The sequence below is a fragment of the Scyliorhinus canicula genome, chromosome 13, assembly GCF_902713615.1.
Source record: "Scyliorhinus canicula chromosome 13, sScyCan1.1, whole genome shotgun sequence".
Classification (NCBI taxonomy): domain Eukaryota; kingdom Metazoa; phylum Chordata; class Chondrichthyes; order Carcharhiniformes; family Scyliorhinidae; genus Scyliorhinus; species Scyliorhinus canicula.
The window spans coordinates 27,964,210-27,982,272 of record NC_052158.1 but is presented as its reverse complement, the minus strand read 5'-3'; the positions used below and the strand labels follow the sequence as shown (position 1 = coordinate 27,982,272).

The 18,063-nt window shown below is 50.4% G+C and overlaps 1 protein-coding gene across 2 annotated transcripts in view; it reads right to left on the bottom strand.

Moving 5' to 3' along the window:
- The window catches only part of atat1 (alpha tubulin acetyltransferase 1), a 62,145-nt gene extending 44,082 nt beyond the window's left edge, over positions 1-18,063 (bottom strand). For both annotated transcript variants that reach the window (XM_038815295.1, XM_038815296.1), the window contains exons 1-5: positions 17,540-18,063; positions 6,712-6,772; positions 3,890-3,981; positions 1,525-1,582; positions 154-267 (exon numbers count right to left, since the gene is read on the bottom strand). In XM_038815295.1, the coding sequence (XP_038671223.1) occupies positions 154-267; positions 1,525-1,582; positions 3,890-3,981; positions 6,712-6,772; positions 17,540-17,634 (420 nt within the window). In that variant the 5' untranslated portion in view covers positions 17,635-18,063. The remainder of the gene's footprint in view (positions 1-153; positions 268-1,524; positions 1,583-3,889; positions 3,982-6,711; positions 6,773-17,539) is intronic.

Below are 18,063 nucleotides of genomic sequence, written 5' to 3'. Positions count from 1 at the left end.
AGGACACCCGTTCCCACAAGGCCTCACTGCAATACTGACTGCAGGACACCATTCCCTCTTCTTGTTCCCTCTATTTATCCAATTCCCTTCGGAAACCTCATCAAATGTACGTCCACCCACCACATCGCGGACATTTATAGCTTAAGTCTGTACCTGAATCATGTAATCGAACAGCTCCTTCCCATATCCATGCCGCTGTAGTGAAACATGCACATAGAAGTCCAGCACACACAGGGGCTCCATCTCGATGTGCGCACCTCGCCCGTCCTAGATATCCAAGGGGACAGAGAGAAAGCTGTGGTGTTACTGAGCGACAAAGTGAGCGCTCGCTTTGCGCAAGGCAGAGGTTGACGATGCATCAGATTCAACCCCCTCACATCCTGAAAACAGGCTGCGAAGGAAAGTGACTGCTTCAAGGACCAGCATTTGTGCAGCCCCTCAAACGTAGTTTCATTGGAGCATCACCGGATTGATGTCACAAAGCTACATCAGGGGGGATATTAAGCTGGGTGATGGAAAGCTCGGACAAAACGTTAGATTTTAATCAGCGACTGAAAGGATGACAGAGGGGTTCAGGGAGGGACTTGCAGAGTTTAGATGCGAGGCAGCACAGACACCAATGGTGGAAGGATTAAAATCGGGTGTTACAGTCTGGTGTGGGGGGAGGAAACCAAACCAGAAATATCACCAACCAACAAAGGAGTCTAAAGGGGAGGCGTATCGGACTCTAACTATTAACTCTGGAGTGTGTTTTTCTCCCTCGCTCTCTCTATCTCCACTTAGGCTGTCAGACCTGCTGAGTTTTTTTTCAGCATTTTCTGTTTTTATTTTAGGTCTCCAGCATCTGCAGCATTTTGCTTTTTACTCATCAGCAGGAGTGGCTCATGGTAGAACTGGACAAGTGGTAAACCTAGGCTTGTTGTGGCCTCGTGCGTAGGAGATTGAGGGGTGATCGAATCAAGATGTTGAATCGATTGACATGATCAAGAAGGGGGTGATAGGGTAGATAAGATAAGATATTATTTCCTCTGCTCTGAGAGTCCGGTTTATAGGTCCCGGCTTGGGTCACTGTCTGTGCGGAGTCTGCACGTTCTCCTAGTGTCTGCGTGGGTTTCCTCCGGGTGCTCCAGTTTCCTCCCACAAGTCCCGAAAGACGTGCTTGTTCGGTGAATTGGACATTCTGAATTCTTCCTCTGTGTACCCGAACAGGCGCCGGAATGTGGCGACTCGGGGATTTTAACAGTAACTTCATTGCAGTGTTAATGTAAGCCTACTTGTGACGAGAAGAAGGCAAGAATGACTATCGGGCACGTGTCATATTATGCAACAGATATAGCTTGATCCTTGGCGAGGTCACTATTGTTTAAATTTACTGGTGGATTAGTGATGGGTGATCACTACCATTCTGATCTACAAGCCTGCCGTTAAAAACAATCTAGGGAACCTGAACCACTCAGAGCCCACGCGGGGCCAGGCACATCCTCACTGCAGTCTTCAGTTCAAAGAGAAAGAGGGGTGACTCACCAGCACAAACAGCTTCTTGTGACCGACCTTCAGGAAACCAATGGTGACCCCCTTCCCACTGCGGAGAGAGAGCACATCAGTTCACAGTCAATTACCAGCTCAGGCAAGGTGAACAATATCACGTATTGGCGTGGCTTCCCCACCCCTCCTTGGGACCACTCCCTTCACCCCTGCCCCCTCCATTTTCTCCGCTACCCCTCAACAACCCAGCTATGTCAAATGCCTCTGTCCAACAAACCTGGAATTAACAGTCCAATGATAGCCATGAAACCATTGTCGACTGTGCCAAAAAACCCCATCTGGTTCACTCGTGTCCTTCAAGGAAGAAAATCTGCCATCCTTACCTGTTCTGGCCTACACGTGACTCCAGACCCAGAGCAACAAGGTTGACCCCAAAATGGCCAAGCAAGCCACTCAGTTCAAGGGCAATTAGGGATGGACAATAAATGCTAGTCCAGCCGGTGACGGCCAAATCCCATGAATGAATTACAATGTGGGAAGTATCAGAGATGGGGTTCCAAATCTGTCCCTCTTTACCCAGGAGTAAGGCCGTGAACAGAAAAGACCACTGGCAGCATAGCCCTTCCTCAAAATTAACAATGGAGCTCTAATGGAACAACCCCCTCCTGGGTTTTAATTTTCCTTCTATATTGTACTTGTGAGAGCTGGAACAGGCCATTCAGCCCAACGGGTCAGTGTCAGTTTTCATGCTCCACACGAGCTGGGAATCGAATATCCTCCCTCTTAGGGGCTGAAATCGGAATCTCACGGCGGAGGGCGGGTGCCAAGGCAGGAAATTGTCGGTCACAACAGCATGGGAGAAGTTGCAGCCATTGGGCTCCCATTCAATCGCACTGCCCAGTGTTCCAATAATTGCAGAATACTCTCTCAGTTCTCTCAGGTGATTCCCGGCTTTCACCGCCGGCACGTTATCCGGCAGTCTACACCACGTGCTGATTGCTCTGTGGAGAACCATGTCCGACCAATTTGCTACCCCAGGGGGATGTGGACGCTTCATCTTGTGGATACATTTAAATCTGGGATAGATAAAGATTTTTGGCATCCCGTGGAATTAAGGGATTTGATGAGCTGGGCAGGAGAGTGAAACCCAAGGTCAGCCAATTATCGTATCGAGTGACGAAGCAGGCTCAACAGGTCACATGGCCTACTCCTGCTCCTATTTGTGTCCGAACATCACGTTTCAGACACATTAGCCTTTTCTACTAGTTTGAACCTGTGACCCTTTGCCTTTTTAATTTGAAATTACCCAGATTTACCTTTAACATGTGCCCTTCTCCGAGTCTACCTTTCAGATACTGCCTATATCTAGGCAGGAAAACCCAAACCCCTCTTGGTCATGACTTGAACCTTTGACCACGTGGCGAGGATAACCCAACCCAAATAATCGGGAAACCGGTGGCATCAGGAGTGCTCAGTTTATTCTTTGCTGCAGTTACTATTGATAACACCGGCATTCCAACCTATCTCACGGATTTCCGGATGTTCATGGTTGGGTAAAATTGCCACCCCAAGGATCAGCCTTGACTGCACTCAGCAAAATTTTAGATATAAGATGGTACGGTCATTTTACCTTCAGAATCCATTTTTTACACCTGAAGAAAGACAGACTTGCTTTTACGCAACACCTTTCTTAAAACATCAAGGGATATGGGGATAGTGTGGGTGTGGGAAAATGGAGTTGAAGTAGAACATGGCCCATATTCTCAGTGATTGGTGGTATGGGTTCAAAGGGCTGACTGGCCTACACCTGCTCCTATTTCTTCCTTTGTCCTCAAACTTACGGCATTTCAAAGTTCTTCAAAAGGCTTCATCTATCTGGCCCTGATGGAGTAAGTGGGCCAGTGCAGATGGTCTCACTTTCGCATCAAGGCTGCCCGGGGCAAGCAGCTGGGGTGCTGCAACTGGCCTCAACGCCTGTGGGCAACAGATGGGGTTTTGGGAGCAGACAGAGCGGCTTCTGGCTTCCAGAAGAGCACCTGCATTAGCGGGCAAGTGAGAGTGGTGCAAGTCTGTGCAGGAGAGAGCAGGCGCTTCTGTGCCTCCCTTCGTGGATCAGAACAGGCAGATGAAGGAGAGTACATGAGGGCCAGATCGGCCTTGGCCGTGACGTCCCAATGATAAACCAATTGAACTGCTTTGCCTGTCAAGGTTCATCTGCCTGGAAGCACCTCAAGCATGGGAAAGCACTTCATGAGCAAAGCATGTGCAACCACGTTCAAATACTTCACCAAATCCCCCAAGCAGCCATCGCACATCCCTGCTCGAAGCACCCCTGCTGGTTAAGCACAGATTTCCCTCGGGCCCTTGTGCAGAAGCAGGAAGTTCAACTGAAATCCACACTTACTGGTTAGCGTGCCCATCTTTCAGAAGGTAGAGCCGGTGCTGGTTGGTCTGCATCCGCAAGGTGTTGGTGATGGGCGCAGACAGCTGCTGGGCCTGCCAACAGAAACAGCACTGTAACTGACAGCTATTCCACTGCGGACAATCGGTGCCTGGGAACACTGCACGCACAGGGCACCCTGGGCAAGGTTGTCCATCATGCGAATGGCAGTCCAACAACAAACACAATCCCAAGCAAATGACTTGGAATCCAGGATATTACACAAGTTTCTTATTCTTTAATTTGAACTGTTTCAGTACAGTCCCCACCAATTACAGCAAGCATGTTTATGCATATGCAAATCTGTCCACTGTCAGCGAGCACCGGCATTGTTACTATACAAGAGTGTTCACTTAGTGTTGCAATCTATTGCCCAGTTGTTTCCAGTCCCATTCTGGTCTGCAGCTTTATTTCAATTGCTGTCAGTGCTGAGCAAATTCCACATTCACTTAGCAGCAATGAGGAGGGTTATGTACACCCAAGGTAATCGAACGTTACAAACTTGCCAACCAGGGAAAACATCCTTCTGCATCCACCATGTAGAGCCCGGGTAAGAACATGAATTAAATCAACTCTCATTCTTCTGAACTACAGAAAATACAGGCCCAGTCCATTTAAAAAAAAAGTATTTATTGAGGTTTTATATTTTAACAAACAACGCAACAATTCCACAAGACAACCAGGGAAAAAATAGGCTCCACAGAAACGAATACAGAGGGCGACAGGAGAACAGCTGTACAATGAGCTTGACACAATCATTAAACATAACTTGATGCCTCTAGAAGCACCACCACCAGAGAACAAGGGAGACAAGGGAACAAGGAAGGTAAAATGATGGACACCTTCCCACGCAGCGATTGCTCGCAATTGCCACAGGAGTTCAGGATAACTTTTTCACACCCTGTTCGGGCAGCCATCAATATACAGTGATGTGTGTCCAAAGACATGCAGGTTAGGTGGATTGGCTATGATAAATTGCCCTTCGTGTACAAAAAAGGTGAGGAAGGGTTAAGTGGGTCGGTGCAGGCTCGATGGGCCGGATGGCCTCCTTCTGCACTGTATGTTCTACATCTTCCTCCACACCAGCAGTGCCAGAGGCACCAATGACACAATGCAGCCTCCTCTCCTCAGACACAAGACCCATCTGCACCCATGCAGCAACCAATCCCAGACTCTTTATGCCCACCGTTAGAAAAAAGGAAACTTACAACAAAAATACACAAGCACCGCAAGGGCAGCATGATGGCACAGTGGTTAGCACTGCTGTCTCACAACACCAGGGGCCAGGTTTAATTCCAGCCTCGAGTGACTATGTCTGGAGTCTGCACGTTCTCCCCATGTGTGCATGGATTTCCTCTGGGTGTTCCGGTTTCCTACCACAGTCCAAAGATTTGCAGGTTAGGTGGATTGGCCATGATAAATTGCCCCTTAGTGTCCAAAAGGTTAGGTGGGGTTACTGGATTATAGGATAGGACAGGGCCAGACCCTAGGTGGAGTGCTCTTTCAAAGGGTTGGTGCAGACTCGATGGGCCGAATGGTCTCTTCTGCACTGTAAGGATTCTATGATTCTAACCCGAGTTCCAAAAGGGTGTTACATATAGATCACACAATGGAACATGACCCCAGTCTCAGACCCAGTACAGAACCAACACCATTCCACACATTTAAACAGAAGAGGACCAGCAGCAACATATTTGGATTATGATCTGTGCCGTCAATACCTCGCAAGAAAACAAAAAGGAAGGAGAATGAGAGCTACCAAGAGTGAACCACAGGATAAGAAAAGATTGAGACCCCCACCATTGGCTTGTAATCGCTGGCACACGCCTATCACCCATTAATGGAGAAGAGAACAAGCTGGTCATTCGGGGGGGGGGGGGGATGTCTCTAATAAGGGCTTTCGAGCATGGACATCCTAAGCTTCGAGGGACTACAGGATACCAACCACAGCACCGGACCTGGTCTCGGCCAGCATCTGCTGATCAGTACCCCCAAGACCTGCAGGACACACAAAAAACTATATCCCAGCCAACCCTGCACCTCACCAACCATACCCAGGGTTGTGCACCACCCCCATTTACACTAAAAGAGAATCACTCCAGCCCCAGCCAGGGACACCCCATAAACAAAGAGAAGACGAATCTTCAAGACACCCAATAATTGGGTGCCCCGGGGGCAGAGTCAGCGGCTGAATCCCTCTCCTCCGGCACAATGAGGAGAATTTCCCATATCCCATTGGACAGGAACAGGATTTATAAAAGCACTCTGCTCAGATGAAGGCGAGGGGCTGCTTGTCACATCCTCCTGTCGCTGACCAATGATCAACTGTTAAGGTTCTCTCTAACCCAAGAGGTGTCGACTCAGCTGGTCAGAGCTGGGCAGCAATTGGGATGCTATTTTGGAACATGAGTGGACCATTCAACTTAATCCACAACTCCATTTTGTGAAGGACTGCTTCCGGATATCATCCCCAACAGCAGAGCTCCAACTTTAAGATGGTTTTGTCCCCTCTTGTTCTAAACAATCGTCCCCGGTCCTCCACCAGAAAAAATACCCACCTCAACACTTCAATCATGATAAACATCTCAGTTAGTCTACCTCCTAAGCTTCAGTGCAGGTGGGCCATTCAGTTAATGTAAAAAGAACATGCTCAACATGACAAGTACTGCACTGGTGCATTGACTCTAAATGTCTGGGTTGAGGGGAGGGTCTCCCACGAGATCACAGGGCGGCCGCGCAAAGTGGAGACATGGACAATCGGCACGGCGAGACGCTGTGGACGTTACCTTGGCCGAGGCCTCCCCCATCTTGTCCAAAACTGTAGCCAGCTGGTTCTCGAGCGTGGCCCTGTGGGGAAAGAGAAGATGGCGACAGTATAAACAAGCAGGCTTCCTTACTGCGAACGTGGAAGTTACCTCCGCAAAAGGCAAGGGGAGAATAGGGCAGCTCTAAAGCACGACCAGGTAAGGGTGCGGAGGAAATTGCTGGGAACGGCACCAGGAATGAGGAACGCCATCTAATCGGGAGGTATTAAGAGAGGCTGGGTTTCTCCTTGGTGGAGAGGATAAATGGAAGATTTAATAAAAGTGGCCGAAATCATGAACAGGTTTTGTTAGGACAGATAGGGAGAAAGTTCCCAGTGGTAGGAGAACGACCAGTAATCAGAGTCAAATTTAAGAAAGTTGGTGAGAGAACCGGAGGGGAGACATTTTTTTAAAAAGCGAGTTATAATGTCTGGAGTGCATGACCCCAAAAGGAACAGGTGTCGGCCATTTAGACCATTGAGCCATCTCCACCATTCAAACAGATCATGGCGGATCTTCTACCACTACACTATTTTCCCAACTGTCGCCATATCCCTGGATGTCATTAGCATCCAGAAATCTATTCATCTCAGCCTTGAACATACTCAACGATTGAGATGCCGCAGCCCACTGGGGCAGAAAATTCCAAACATATAGCACCCTCTAGTGAAGAAATTCCTCCTCTTCTCGCAGTCTCACCAGCCAGGGGTAACATCCTACCCTCACCTAGGTTGATACGGTGGCACAGTGGTTAGCACTGCTGCCTCACAGCGGCAGTGACCTGGGTCCAATTCCATCCCTGGGTGACTGTCTGCGTGGAGTTTGCACCTACTGCCCGTGTCTGCGTGGGTTTCCTCCGTGTGCGCCCGTTACGCCACGGTTCAAAGATGTGTCCAGGTTAGGTGGATTGGACATGCTAAATTGCCCCTTAGTATAGGTTATATTACGAGGATGCAGGAGTGGGCCTGGGTATGTGCTTTTTCGGCAGGTCAGTGCAGTCCTTCTGCACTGTATGGATTCTATGATACTACCCTCTCACGCCCAGTAAGAATTTTGTAAGTTCTAACAGGATCACCTCTTGTTCTTGAAACTTTAGGGAATCTCACCTTGTAAGACAAAAAAAATCCCGCCATCCCAGTGATTGCTCTGAGGAACTAAAAAGGGTGGGAAATTGGATTCAATAGCGACTTTCAAAGGGGAATTGGATGAATTCTGAAATACTTTTTCAGAATACAGGCAAAAATGCAGAGCTGGAAAAGCAGGATTAACTGTATGGTACTTTCAAAGAGCTGGCACAAGGAATGGTGGGCTGAATGGCCTCCCTCTATGCTGCGCGATTCAATAAATACGCGATTCGTCCCCTCGAGCCTGCTCTGCCATTTAATTGGATCGGTTTGCGTTTCTAATTCTAGGTTCCCATCTACCCCTGATTTTTAAACAAATATAAATTTAACGTACCCAATTATTTTTTTTCCAATTAAGGGGCAATTTAGCAGGTCAAATCCAACCAGCACATCTTTTGGATTTGTGGGGATAAAACCCACAGTCACGGGGAGAATGTGCAAAATCCACACAGATAGTGACCCAAGGCCGGGTCGCAGCGCCATAGGCAACAGTGTTAAACACTATCACCGATGGTGCCACAGTGCCACCATCTACCCCGATAACCTTTTATTCCACTGCCTAACAAGAGCAAATCTACCTCCGTCTGAAAAATATTCACAGGCCCCGCTCATTCCAGGTATCAATCTGGGAAATCTCCTCTGAGCCACTTCCAACGTATTCACATCCTTCCTGAAATAAGGAGACCAAAACTGCACATGATACTCAAGCTGCGGTCTCACCAATGCCCTGTACATCTGATAATGTGGAGATGCCGGCGTTGGACTGCGGTGAGGACAGTAAGAAGTCTTACAACACCAGGTTAAAAGTCCAACAGGTTTGTTTCAAACACTAGCTTTTGGAGCACTGCTCCTTCCTCAGGTGAATGAAGAGGTATGTTCCAGAAACATATAGACAAATTCAAAGCTGCCAGACAATGCTTAGAATGCGAGCATTTGCAGCTAGTTCAGCCTTTACAGATCCAGAGATGGAGGTAACGCCAGGTTAAAGAGGTGTGGATTGTCTCAAGCCAGGACAGTTGGTAGGATTTTGCAAGCCCAGGCCAGATGGTGGGGGATGAATATAATGCGACATGAATCCCAGGTCCCGGTTGAGGCCGTACTCATGTGTGCGGATCTTAGCTATAAATTTCTGCTCGACGATTCTGCGTTGTCGTGCATCCCGAAGGCCGCCTTGGAGAACGCTTATCCGGAGATCAGAGGCTGAATGCCCTTGACTGCTGAAGTGTTCCCCAACTGGAAGGGAACATTCCTGCCTGGTGATTGTCGCGCGATGTCCGTTCATTCGGTGTCACACGGAGGAATTCATCAGGCAAATGAGGCTCCGGGAATTCTTCCACAGACCCCAAGAGTCCGACATCGAACCCAAGGAGACTACCAATGAACAACAGACCGAGAGATCTGCGGTGCGGCAACCAAATAGGAAAGAGTCGAATTGGACCCCTCCGGAAGCCCGCTGCCCTAGACTCGACATGTATGCTCAAGCCGTGAGGAGTCGCTTCAATGCCAGATTCATCAGTCGCATTCACAAGACAGCCCCAAACGTCACCCAAGCACAACACAACGCCATCTACGCTCTCAAAAACAATTGCAACATAGTCATCAAACCAGCAGACAAATGAGGGGCCACCGTCATACTGAACAGAACGGACTACTGCAAAGAAGTATACCGACAACTCAACAACCAGGAACACTACAGACAGTTACCTGCAGATCCAACCAAGGAATACATCCGCCAACTCAACAGACTGATCAAGACTTTGGATCCGGACCTTCAGAGCACCCCACGTGCTCTCATCCCACGTACTCCCCGCATTGGAGGTCTCTACTGCCTCCTAGAAAATACACAAGGCCAACACACCAGGCCGTCCTATAGTTTCAGGCAATGGGACCCTGTGTGAGAACCTCTCTGGCTACATAGAGGGCATCTTAAAACCCATCGTACAAGGTGTCTCGACACGACGGACTTCCTACAGAAACTCAGCACCCACGGACCAGCTGAACCAGGAACATTCCTCGTCACGATGGACGTCTCGGCACTCTACACCAGCATCCCCCATGACGACGGCATTGCTGCAACAGCCTCAGTACTCAACACTGACAACTGCCAATCTCCAGACGCAATTCTGCAACTCATCCGCTTCATTCTGGATCACAACGTCTTCACCTTCGACAACAAGTTCTTCATGCAGACGCACGGAACAGCCATGGGGCCAAAATTCACACCTCAATACGGCAACATCTTCATGCACAAGTTTGAACAGGACCTCCTCACCGCACAGGACCTTCACCCGACGTTATACACCAGATACATTGATTACATTGTTTTCCTTTGGATCCACGGCTAAGAATCACTGAAACGACTACACGATGACATCAATAAGTTCCATCCCACCATCAGACTCACCATGGACTACTCTCCAAATTCTGTTGCACTCTTGGACACACTCATCTCCATCAAGGATGGTCACCTCAGCACTTCGCTTTACCGCAAGCCCATGGATAACCTCACGATGCTCCACTTCTCCAGCTTCCACCCTAAACATATTAAAGAAGCGATCCCCGATGGACAAGCCCTCCGTATACACAGGATCTGCTCAGACGAGGAGGAGTGTAACAGACATCTACAGACGCTGAAAGATGCCCTCATACGAACGGGATATGGTGCTCGACTCATCGATCAACAGTTCCAACGCGCCACAGCAAAAAACTGCACCGACCTCCTCAGAAGACAAACACGGGTCACAACCGACAGAGTACCCTTCGTCGTCCAGTACTTTCCCGGAGCGGAGAAACTACGACATCTTCTTCGTAGCCTCCAACACATCATCGATGAAGATGAACATCCTGCCAAGGTCATCCCCACACCCCCATTACTTGCCTTTAAACAACCGTGCAACCTCAAACAAACCATTGTTTGCAGCAAACTACCCAGCCTTCAGAACAGCGACCACGACACCACACAACCCTGCCATGGCAATCTCTGCAAGACGTGCCAGCTCATCGACATGGATACCACCATTACACGCAAGAACACCACCCACCAGGTACGCGGTACATACTCGTGCGACTCGGCCAACCTCATACGCTGCAGGAAAGGATGTCCCGAAGCATGGTACATTGGCGAGACCATGCAGACGCTGCAACAACGAATGAACGGATATCGCGCGACAATCACCAGGCAGGAATGTTCCCTTCCAGTCGGGGAACACTTCAGCAGTCAAGGGCATTCAGCCTTGGATCTCCAGGTAAGCGTTCTCCAAGGTGGCCTTCAGGACGCACGACAACGCAGAATCGCCGAGCAGAAATTTATAGCCAAGTTCCCCACACGAGTACGGCCTCAACCCAAACCTGGAATTCATGTCGCATTACATTCATCCCCCACCACCTGGCCTGGTCTTACAAAATCCTACCAACTGTCCTGGCTTGAGACAATTCACACCTCTTCAACCTGGGGTTACCCCTATCTCTGGATCTGTAAAGATTCAATTACCTGCAAATGCTCATATTCTAAGCACTGTCTGGCGACTTTGACTTTGTCTATATGTTTCTGGAACATACCTCTTCATTCACCCGAGGAAGGAGCAGTGTTCCGAAAGCTAGTGTTTGAAACAAACATGTTGGACTTTAACCTGGTGTTGTAAGACTTCTTACTCTGTATATCTGAAACATAACATCCTTACTTTTATGTTCAATTCCTCTCATATTAAAGGATAGCATTCCATTAGCATTCATAATTACTTGCTGAACCTTCATACTAACTTTGTGACTCGTACGCTGGAACACCCAGATCCCTCTGCGCCTCAGCATTCGGCAGGCATTCTCCATTTAAATACATCTCGGCTTTTTTATTCTTCCTGCCAAAGTGAACAACTCCGTACTTTCCCACATTATACTCCACCTGCCAGACTTTTGTCCATCACTCAGCCCATCTATCTATATCCGTCTACAAACTCCTGATGACTTCTTCACAACATACTTTCCTAACTATATAGTTTAGCTCAATTGGCTGTAGTGCTGGTTTTTGATGCAGTGCAAGGCCAACAGCGTGGGTTCAATTCCCTGGGGCTTTTCATGAAGACCTAGCCTTCTGAACCACACCAGCAATGGTCATCTGGGACTACGGCGACTTTACTTTGCTAACTATCTTTGTATCCTCTGCAAATTTAGCTACCAGGCCTTTACTCCTTTCATCGGAGTCACTGATGCAAATTGTAAAAAGTTGAGGCCCTCCACTCATCACGCCTTGCCAATCAAAGAACCATTTACACATACTCCGTTTTCTTTCTATCAAGGCCAATATGTTAGCCTTCAAAGCAACCCCACGCACACCTTCACACCTCGCCACACATCCCCATGTCCTCACACCCCCCCCCCCCCCACGAGATAAAATGGGTAAAAAAAGTGTTTGTAAATTATCATGTATGAAGCCAAGATCATCTTTGACCTTGTTAGCTGACCAGTTAACATGCTCTAGCATCATTCAGGGAAAGGCTATGTGCAGAATCTTCCAACATCTGGCTCAACAAAGAAAATGACTAATGCATACCATACAGACTATACTACCAATCGAGTCACTGAGTGACAGCAAGAGGGAGCTGGATTAACATCTGTACATATATCGTCAGCAACACAGGATGTTAGGGAGCAGGGATTCCTGAGTGACAGTGTGAGAGAGCTGAATTAACATCTGTAAAAGGTAAAGTCGCCATAGTCCCAGATGACCATAGGTTGCTTTTCCCTTTGTGTGGGGAGAGCCAATTGGTGGTGAAATAACCAGAGGACGACCACACCTCAGGCGATGGGCAAGGTTGAGAAGGCAGGGCTTTCATGAACAATATTTGTACAGATAAGTCAGTAACAGAGTGTTAGGGAGGAGGGATTACTGAGTGACAGTGTGAGAGAGCTGGACTAACATCTGTACAAATATAGTCAGTAACAATGGCACTCAAGGGGAGGGGAATAGGCATTACTGAGCGACAACATGAGAATTGTATTATCAATATAAACAGAGTCAGTGACACAATGTTGTTTGGTTGGGGGCTGAGCTGGGGTGGGGGCAAACGCATTACTGAGTGACAGTATGAGGCAACTGGATTAATGTCAACGAAAGAGAAAATGCTGGAAAATCTCAGCAAGTCTGGCAGCATCTGTAGGGAGAGAAAAGAGCTAATGTTTTGAGTCTGATGACTCTTTGTCAAAGCTAACAGACAAAGCGGGAAATATTTATACTGTGGTGCGAGAATGAAAGATGAGTCATAGCCACAGAAACCCAGGGGAACCGGGTGCTGATGGCCACAGAAACCAAGGGGTTAATGTCAATCAAGATACAGTCAGTAGCAGAGAAATGGTGGGGGGCAGGGGGTCTAGAGTTTGCAGTGGGTAGGAAACAAGGGGACGTTAATTGTAAGATTTTAATCAGAAACCTTGAAAAAAATACTGATGGAAAAGCTGTGTCAAGGCTTCTTTATTAAACCAAGGAATCACATCCGTGTAAAATAGGAGCAGCTGTTGTGTAAGTCATGGAAGCAGCAACAATCGAGGCTCTGTGCTCGCATTTGCGTTGCTCAGGCTGGTTTTAGCTTTTTGGCAGATCGCACAACAGCAACAATTCAAACCGTACTTGTCAGCCCAGTGGTGGGGGTGATTTGTGCAGTCAGTCCAGGGCAGGCACCCATCCAGAACATTTCAAACTGCTCACGTGAGCAGCACATAGAGAAATAGAAAGTTCTTGCATTTCTACAGTGCCTTTCGCTATGGCAGGACATTCCAAAAACAGCTTTCCAGCAAATGAAGTACCATTGAAATGTCATCACTGCTCAGAAAACTCCCACAAATAGCAATGAGCTAAGAATCAGGCCGCTGTTTTTGAGGAGGGCTGAGGAATAAATATTGTCGTGGACACCGGGAAGTACTCTCCTCCTGCTCTTCATCAAAACAGAATCATAGAATAGAATCCCGAGCAGGCCATTCAGCCAGTCGAGTCTGCGCCGATCCTCTGAAAGAGCAGCCTACCCAGGCCCACACCCCCACCCTATCCCCGCAACCTTTTAAAAAAAAAAATTTAGTGTCCAATTAAGGGACAATTTAGCATGGCCAATCCATCTACCCTGCACATCTTTGGGTTGTGGAGGCGAAACCCACGTAAACACGGGGAGAATGTGCAAACTCCATACAGACAGTGACCCAGAGCCAGGATCGAACCTGGGACCTCGGCGCCACGAGTGAGGCACCACGGTGCCACCATGCTGCCCACCCGCAACACAACCTAACCTGTTGGACACTAAGGGCAAATTTAGCATGGCCAATCCACCTCACCTGCACATCTTTGGTCTGCGGGAGGAAACCCACACAGACAGCGTGAAAATTCCACACAGTCACCAGAGGCTGGAACTGAAGCCCTGTCCCTGGCTAGCCATTGAGCTACCATGTTGCCATGTTACCGGGCAGACATGGCCTCAGATTTATGTGTCTCTCCAAGAGTGCAACATTGCCCCTCAGTAACTCCCCTCCAATAGTGCATCGCTGCCCCTCAGCACCACCCCTCCAAAAGTGCATCGCTGCCCCTCAGCACCGCCCCTCCAATAGTGCATCGCTGCCCCTCAGCACCGCCCCTCCAATAGTGCATCGCTGCCCCTCAGCACCGCCCCTGCAATAGTGCATCGCTGCTCCTCAGTACCGCCCCTCCAATACTGCATCACTGCCGCTCAGTAACTCCCCTCCAATAGAGCCAGGCTGCCCCTCAGTACCGCCCCTCCAATAGGGCAATGCTGCCCCGTACTGCCCCTCCAATAGTGCAGCCCCCTACACTGCAAGTACTGTCGCTCTGAGTACAGCTGAACCCCACCCACCCACTCCATACCACCACTCCGATACTGCAGCCACCACTGCTCAGTACTACATTTTGCACAGTGTGACATCCCTTTAGAACTACCTGACAGTGTGGCGCACAACCCCCCCTCCCCAGCATTGCCCTTCCTACCCCTCACCGTAAACCTGTCCCTCGGAGAACGTGGCATCCGTTCCACCCAGTACTGCCACTCCGACACGGCAGGTCCCGGTCTTAAAACAACTTGATTCACTTCTCATCATAGCAAGGAGCAGCTGTGCAGACTATCCTTTGCTGAATGCTCATTGGCCCCGACAACATCCTGACTATCATGCCTCTTCAATAGGACAAAAATGTACAGGAAGCTTATCTAATTAAATTTAAATATTGTTTTGGATGCTGATGCAGCACTCCAGCCCCCCCGGCTGGAAGCCTCAAGCCTCTCGAGGCACACCCAGACCCAAACTTAGCCATGGGAAAGGGAAGGACAATCAGGCTGGATGACATGCGCTCAATCATCCGCTGCCTCGATCCGTTGAAGCCCACTTTGACCCGGGCCCAGGAGTAGATGAGCAAGGAGGTGCTCTATAAATGCAACTTTTTCTTTCCTTGTTTGCTTAGGGCTGTGATGCACTGGTTGTACATTGGGCTGGGAGGAAAGCAGGAGAACTGGAATGGGCTGGGCTCATGATATATGCCATCAGCATAACACCTGGTGACAGATCATCAAAAGCACATATGGAAAAAGATGTTTTCAAAAATGGTGACGGTGAGGTGAAGGCCAAAGCGACAAGTTTCACCATGGAAGTAAAAGAAAAAGCACACGCACATTTAGTCTCTCGATCAGGAGAGTGAACGGGCAAGCGAAGGGGGGTCGCGATCGCGAGTGAGTCGCAATCGCCAGGCAGAGCGAGTGGCTAAGGGTCAGGATCGCCAGGCAGAGCGGGTGAGAGAGAGAGAACCAACGGTTGGGGGTCGCGACCGAGAGAGAGAGAACCGACTGTTGGGGGGGGGGGGGGGGGGGGGTCGCGACCGGGAGAGAGAACCGGCTGTTTGGGGGAGGGGGGGGGGGGGGGTCGCGACCGAGAGAGAGAACCGACTGTTGGGGGGGTGGGGGGGGGGGGGGGGGGGGGGGGGGGAGGTCGCGACCGAGAGAGCGAACCTACTGTTGGGGGTCGCGACCGAGAGAGAACCGACGGTTGGGGGTCGCGACCGAGAGAGAGAACCGACGGTTGGGGGGTCACGGCCGAGAGAGAGAACCGACGGTTGGGGGGTCACGGCCGAGAGAGAGAACCGACGGTTGGGGGGTCACGGCCGAGAGAGAGAACCGACTGTTGGTGGTCGCGACCGAGAGAGAGAACCGACGGTTGGGGGTCGCGACCGAGAGAGAGAACCGACGGTTGGGGGTCGCGACCGAGAGAGAGAACCGACGGTTGGGGGTCGCGACCGAGAGAGAGAACCGACGGTTGGGGGTCGCGACCGAGAGAGAGAACCGACGGTTGGGGGTCGCGACCGAGAGAGAGAACCGACGGTTGGGGGTCGCGACCGAGAGAGAGAACCGACGGTTGGGGGTCGCGACCGAGAGAGAGAACCGACGGTTGGGGGTCGCGACCGAGAGAGAGAACCGACGGTTGGGGGTCGCGACCGAGAGAGAGAACCGACGGTTGGGGGGTCACGGCCGAGAGAGAGAACCGACGGTTGGGGGGTCACGGCCGAGAGAGAGAACCGACGGTTGGGGGGTCACGGCCGAGAGAGAGAACCGACGGTTGGGGGGTCACGGCCGAGAGAGAGAACCGACTGTTGGGGGGTCGCGACCGAGAGAGAGAACCGACGGTTGGGGGTCGCGACCGAGAGAGAGAACCGACGGTTGGGGGTCGCGACCGAGAGAGAGAACCGACGGTTGGGGGTCGCAACCGAGAGAGAGAACCGACGGTTGGGGGTCGCGACCGAGAGAGAGAACCGACGGTTGGGGGTCGCGACCGAGAGAGAGAACCGACGGTTGGGGGTCGCGACCGAGAGAGAGAACCGACGGTTGGGGGTCGCGACCGAGAGAGAGAACCGACGGTTGGGGGTCGCGACCGAGAGAGAGAACCGACGGTTGGGGGGTCACGGCCGAGAGAGAGAACCGACGGTTGGGGGGTCACGGCCGAGAGAGAGAACCGACTGTTGGGGGTCGCGACCGAGAGAGAGAACCGACGGTTGGGGGTCGCGACTGAGAGAGAGAACCGACTGTTGGGGGTCGCGACTGAGAGAGAGAACCGACGGTTGGAGGTCGCGACCGAGAGAGAGAACCGACGGTTGTGGGTCGCGACCGAGAGAGAGAACCGACTGTTGGGGGTCGCGACCGAGAGAGAACCGACGGTTGGGGGTCGCGACCGAGAGAGAGAACCGACGGTTGGGGGTCGCGACCGAGAGAGAGAACCGATGGTTGGGGGTCGCGACCGAGAGAGAGAACCGACTGTTGGGGGTCGCGACCGAGAGAGAGAACCGACGGTTGGGGGTCGCGACCGAGAGAGAGAACCGACGGTTGGGGGTCGCGACCGAGAGAGAGAACCGACTGTTGGGGGTCGCGACCGAGAGAGAGAACCGACGGTTGGGGGGTCACGGCCAAGAGTGACCATAAGCAATTGGGTATTCACAATTGAGTGCAAGAGATTGGGGGTTACAATTGAGAGGGCAAGCAACTGGGATTCATGATTGAGAACGAGCGAGCAACTGAGAGACGGGACACGATTGAGGTTTTGATGGAGAAAACGCGAGCGAGGGGGTATCATGATGGGGAGAGGAGGTTGTGATGGGGATTGGGGGAGGGGCACGGACATGAACCAGAACAAGATTCTGCAGAATGAGCACCACTTACTTGCTGGTATGAGTCCTGCGACCAGGCTGGAGATGGTGATCCAGGACTGAGATTCTCTCGGGGAAAAGGGAGTTAATATCAAAAGGGAACTCCATGGTGAGGAAACCTCGATGGGGGGGGGGGGGGGGGGGGGTCAGCAGCAGCAAACACTCAAACAATTTTTTTTTAAAAAGGATTTTAAAAACAAGTAAAAGATACACAAAAATAAATGTTGCAGAATAACTGTTGATGGATTAAAAATAATGTGAGAATAAACAAAAAGATCCTGAGAGCAGGGTGTATTTAAAAAATATATCAAACAATGATTGACATGAAGGGAGAGGGGACCCTGGCCCTCTTTCTTCTCCAGAACTCAGGGTGGTTCCCAAAGCCAGCAGCACCGCCTCCCACAGTGAAATGCTGCTGCTTCACCCCGGACATGTGGGAAAGGACTAAAGATTCCTGCTCTTTTCAAATAACATTTTCCATTCCGCACCCCCTCCTCCCCCTTTCCCACCCTCGGCGTTAATTACAATTGCAGACAG